The following is a 5,218-nucleotide window of genomic DNA, read 5'->3' on the forward strand; positions in this document are numbered from 1 at the left end:
AAAGCAAACAGACAAGCTCAGAATGGGGAAAGGTATTTACATATTATGAACTGGACAACAACTTGATAACGAGGATCCATAAAGAACTCAAATCAATCAACAGAAAAAGCCCAAACAATCCCATAAATCACGGGGCAAGAGATATGAACAGAACCTTCTCTAAAGAAGACAAATAGCTAACGAACATATGAAGAAATGCAAATCAAAACTACCCTGAGATCTCGCCTAATCCCAGCAAGAATCACATCGCAAAGTCTCAAAGTTGCAGATGCTGGTGTGGATGTGGAGAGAAGGGAACACTTTCACACTGCTGGTGGGAATGCAAAGTAATACAACCTTTCGGGAAGTATGGAGAATCCTTAAAGAACTCAAATTAGACCTTCCATTTGATCCTGCAATCCCATTACTAGGCATCTGCCCAGAAAAAAAAAAAAAAATCCCTTTAGTATAAGGACATTTGCACTAGACTGTTTATTGCAGCTCAATTTACAACTGCCAAAATGTGGAAACAGCCTACATGCCCACCAACCCAGAAATGGATTAACCAGCTGTGGTATATGTATACCATGAAATTCTATTCAGCCACTAAAAAAGATGGCGATTTTACATCTTTTGTATCAAGATTGAGTTGGAACACATTCTTCTTAGTAAAGCATTAGAAGAATGGAGAAGCAAGAATCCAATGTACTCTATTATAACATGAAGGCAATAGATGAGCTAATACCAGGGGTTGGGGGGTTAGGGGAATGAACAAGTGGGGAGAGGGGAGAAGAGAGAGGGATGGGGGTCACAATATGGCACACCTCTTGGGGGGCAGGACACAATAAGAGGGACTTTTCCAGGCACAGTGGCTCACATCGGTAATCCTAGCACTCTGGGAGGCCAAGGCAGGTGGATTGCTTGGGCTCCCAGTTCAAGACCAGCCTGAGCAAGCGTGAGACCCCCATCTCTACTAAAAATAGAAAAACTGAGGCAAGAGGATTGCTTAAGCCTAAGAGTTGGAGGTTGCTGTGAGCTATGACACCATAGCACTCTACCCAGGGCAACAGCTTGAGACTTTGTCTCAAAAAAAAAAAAAAAAAAAAAAAAAAAAAAAGAGGGACTTGGGTGGTACCTGTGGCTCAAAGGAACAGGGCACCAGCCCCATATACCAGAGGTGGCAGGTTCAAACAGAGCCACAGCCCCCCGCCCCAAAAAAGAGGGACTTTATCTAACAAATGCAATCAGTGTTACCTAATTCTCTGTACCCTCGGTGAATCCCAAACAATAAAAAATCAAAATAAATAAATAAATACAGAGAACTGAATGAAAATGAAGGACAACACCTCATTGTAACCAAGATGCAGCTAAGGCAGTACACAGTGGGAAACTTTTCTAAGTTAGAAAAGAGAAAATGGGCACCCTAAGAGGCCAAGAGTTCAAGACCACAGGGGGCAACATACCAAGACCCCATCTCTACAAAAAATAAGGTGTGGTGGTGCATGCCAATTGTCCTAGCTACTCAGTAGACTGAGGCAAGAGGGATACTTGAGCCCACGAGCTTCAACTATGATTGTGCCCTGAACTCCAGCCTGAGTTGACAGAGCACAATCCTGTCTCTAAAAAAAAAAAAAGAGAAAAGAAAAGAAGAGAAAAGAGTAAAGTCTCAAATCAATAACATAAGTTTGTAGCTGAATAAACTAGAAAGAGAAGAGCAAAATAAGTCCAAAGCAAGCAGGAGGGAGACAGGCAAGTGTAGGATGCAAAGGTCTGTCCATAGCTTATATAAACGTCAATACCCTGGCATAATATTATGCCACAGCTTTACAAGAGGGGGAAACCAAGTAAAGGGTACCCAAGACCTTTTCTCTGAAGTATTTCTTATAACTGCATGTTAATATACAATTATCTCAAAATAAAGATTTAAAATTGGACAAAGGTTTTAAAAGATAATTCATACAAGAGTTCAAATGATGGGAGGAGGAAAGGGGAATCGTGGCAGCTATGGTTTGCAGTATTCTAGGGAGGAAAAAGTTGACAAGCTTGGTAACGGCTTCCATCTGTTTCACGCATCCTAGCAGTCACTTAGTGCTGTGGAGCAGAGGTTGTTCACAGTATAAACAGGTAACCAGCAATGAAGACATGCCTGCTGCGATGGAAAATCCTTAGAAGGAGACTCTTAAGAAATGTATCTTGTGTGGAAAACGTATAGATAGGAATGCACAGCTTTTGTCCCAGTTTATTTCTCCATTTACTGGATGCATTTATGAAAGGCACATAACAGGTCTTTGTGGAAATAAACAGAAAGAAATCACAAAAGTGATTAAAAGAGCTCAAATAATGGGGTTTATGCCAGTTACACATAAGGATCCTGTGTCTCTCAAAGACCCTAAAGATTGTGACATCAAGTATCAAGAATAAGTGACATGTTATCACCAAGAAACTTATTTTACAGTTAAAAAAAAAAAAGAATTCAAATGATCAATAAGCATATGAAAATGCTCACCATCATTAGTCACTGGGGAAATGCATATGAAAACCACAGTGAAATACCATAACCTATCCATTGGAACGACTAAAATTAAAAAGAATGACGATATCAAACACTGGCAAACACACAGAGCAAGTGGACAAATCAATGAGTCACTCTGGAAAACAACTGGGTACTTTCTTATAAAGTTAAACATAATTTTATCTTATAACCCAATAATTCTATGTCCAACAATTTAAAATAAATGAAAACATCCATGAGATTTCATAGCAGCTCTATACATAATGGCCCCAAACTGCAAACAACCCAAATAATCACCAACAGAGGAACGCAAAAGTTAAAATGTGGGCTATTCATACAGTGGACCACTAAGGAAAATACCTACAGCACACGATTCAGAAATACTATGCTGAATGAAAGAAGCCAGATGCACAGTCCTTTATGAAAAGGATTTGTTGTGTAAAATTTTTATCCAGTCAAAAGACTGCACTTAAGGGTCCAGAAGACCATATACGCCCACGACCCAAGACTGCAGGCTGTGACCCCAAAATGGAATATTCCAAGTCCTTCAGAGGAGTCTGTGTCCCTCCGTCATCTGTTCTGTGCTGCCAGTCACTGTTGCCCTTCTCTAATAAAGCACCAGCCTCCTGGGCCTCTCATTGCAGACCTCTGTTGTATGCGCCTGTTCCCATTGCCACCCATGGAGAAGCATGTTGAGGATTCCACAATTCACAACATGATACTCAACTGGGCTGATAGGAGTTTGACTAGGAGTTAGAAGTGACTGGGGGACAGTGAAGTAAACTAGTATAAGAAAAAGAGGGCTAGGTGGAAGCTCAGAAAAGAAGTCAAAAATAGAAATAAAAACTCCAAGATCACTAGCCCAGTACTGTGGTATGGCCTGTAGTCCTAGCTGTTCGGGTGGCTGAGGCAGGAGAATTGCTTAGGCCTTGGAGTACGAGGCTGTGGTGAGCTATGATGGCACAGCTATAGTCCAGCCTGAGCAACAGAGTGAGACTCTGCCTTCAAAAATAAAAAAATCCTCAAAGATCACCTTTCTGTGTGTGATAAAATTGATGAAAATTAGAAAAACTCCGTGAAATATAAACTATATCTATCCCCCTCCAGGGGACCACCATTTCCATGTTCGGCTCCACATGCAGTCCAGGGTGTGGACCACAACCCACCCTCAGCCAGCTCCATCTCTGCCATCAACCAATCCAGTTCTATGGACTCTGCTTTTACAGTGTCTTTCAGCTAAATCTACCCTTCCCTTTCCCACCAAACCCAATCAAGGCAGGTCCTTGGCACTTCGAGCCTGAACAGCACCAGCTCCCAGGTGTTGCCCGGTCTCTGGCCTCTACCCACCCCAACCTAACAACATCTTCCAGGCTTGCTCCCCCACCATGCCACTCCCCAGCTTAAAAACCTTCCCCATCAAAGCCATCCCCGGCCAGCACGAACACCATCAACAACCTGGCCCAGACTAGTTTCCAAACTAATCACCTGCTATTTCTGTCCACAAATCCTCTGTCACCTCCACAAGGATAATCACCTCAGCACACCTGAAGACGTTTCTCCTCTGCACAGTGCGTGGCCAGATGACCCTCTGCTCCTGGGAACCACCCAACCCTCAGAGCCTGCTGACCACCAAGTTTCCCACGGTCCTCACCCACAGCAGCCACTCCTCCCTGTGGCCCCAGGACTCCAGTCTCTATCTGCTCAGTCAGTAGCTCTGTAGCGACATCACATGTTATTCTCACCCCTTATATTATTTCATTATCCTCTATGCATGCCAGAATTTCATGGAGATTTTAAGCAGTAGAAGAGATGGTGACACGTAATTCTCCCCTTTGTATTCCGCATAGAGCAAAAAAAAAAAAAAATTATGCACATGGCAGCCACTGGATTATCACTGGCTGAAAGAATATAATATTGCCTCCCTCCTGGGCACCTTCAGACTAGATGAAAAATTACGGCAATCTGAGTTTTTCTACCATTCACTTTGAGAACAAAAAGGGCACTGGTATGTAGATACAGCCACCAAAAAAAAAAAAATCAATAGCAGAAGCCTATGACCTATTGGGGGAATAAATATTGTAACAAAAAATATTAAGAGCTGTTTGGAGCACATGTGCACAAAGTTAACATCCTAAAGCACAATAGGTTGACCATTTGAGGGTCACTCAAATGTAAAGGACTATAACACTTTGAACTTAAAGACAGATTTCTGATATTTGGACTAATAGTTTGTGGCATCAGGATAGTACAAACTGACTTATTCTTCAGAAATATAAATTCATCATTTATGGCCACCAAAACAGAATAATAAAACACACCTTTCTTCTCCATGTGTTTCAAAGGTGTTTCAAACACTTTATCCACTGGATAAGTATTTGACACAGCATTAAGCCAAACACACTACACAGAGATGTGTACACAACCAGACAACAGGTGGTCTTCGGGACACCTATGCAGAGGAAAGGTCACACTCCCAAGGCCAACCAGAGAATCCCACAGGATCTAGTCCCACCTAACAGGTACTCACTAAATGTAAAGTTTTTCTTTGTTTTTTTTTTTGTTTTTTTTTTTTTTTGAGACAGAGTCTCACTCTGGGTTGGTCTTGAACTCCTGAGCTCAAGTTTGCCTCCCAGAGTGCTAGGATTATAGGCCCGAGCCACTATACCAGGCCTAGAGGTCTATGTTTAGAGTGTGAAGTTTCTGAACTATTTGGGGTTTGAGCCTAAG

General features: G+C 42.1%; 2 protein-coding genes across 2 annotated transcripts in view; one reads left to right on the forward strand and one right to left on the reverse strand.

Moving 5' to 3' along the window:
* CAMSAP1 (calmodulin regulated spectrin associated protein 1) overlaps positions 1-5,218 on the reverse strand; it is an 82,457-nt gene that overhangs the window by 70,211 nt on the left and 7,028 nt on the right. The window lies entirely within an intron of this gene.
* On the forward strand, positions 1,984-2,332 carry LOC111726943 (28S ribosomal protein S18c, mitochondrial-like). Its single transcript, XM_023516205.1, has 2 exons — positions 1,984-2,127; positions 2,264-2,332. Exons 1-2 carry the CDS (start codon positions 1,984-1,986, stop codon positions 2,300-2,302), a joined length of 183 nt encoding a protein of 60 aa, XP_023371973.1. The 3' UTR covers positions 2,303-2,332.

Source organism: Otolemur garnettii, unplaced genomic scaffold, assembly GCF_000181295.1.
Source record: "Otolemur garnettii isolate 467f Iridium unplaced genomic scaffold, OtoGar3 scaffold00087, whole genome shotgun sequence".
In the NCBI taxonomy this organism is placed as follows: domain Eukaryota; kingdom Metazoa; phylum Chordata; class Mammalia; order Primates; family Galagidae; genus Otolemur; species Otolemur garnettii.

Coding starts and splice junctions, on each gene's coding strand:
- LOC111726943 (XM_023516205.1), top strand. CDS start 1,984: ATGGTTTGCAGTATTCTAGGGAGGAAAAAGTTGACAAGCTTGGTAACG. Junction 2,128..2,263: donor CCAGCAATGAAGACATGCCT/GCTGCGATGGAA, acceptor GGCACATAACAG/GTCTTTGTGGAAATAAACAG.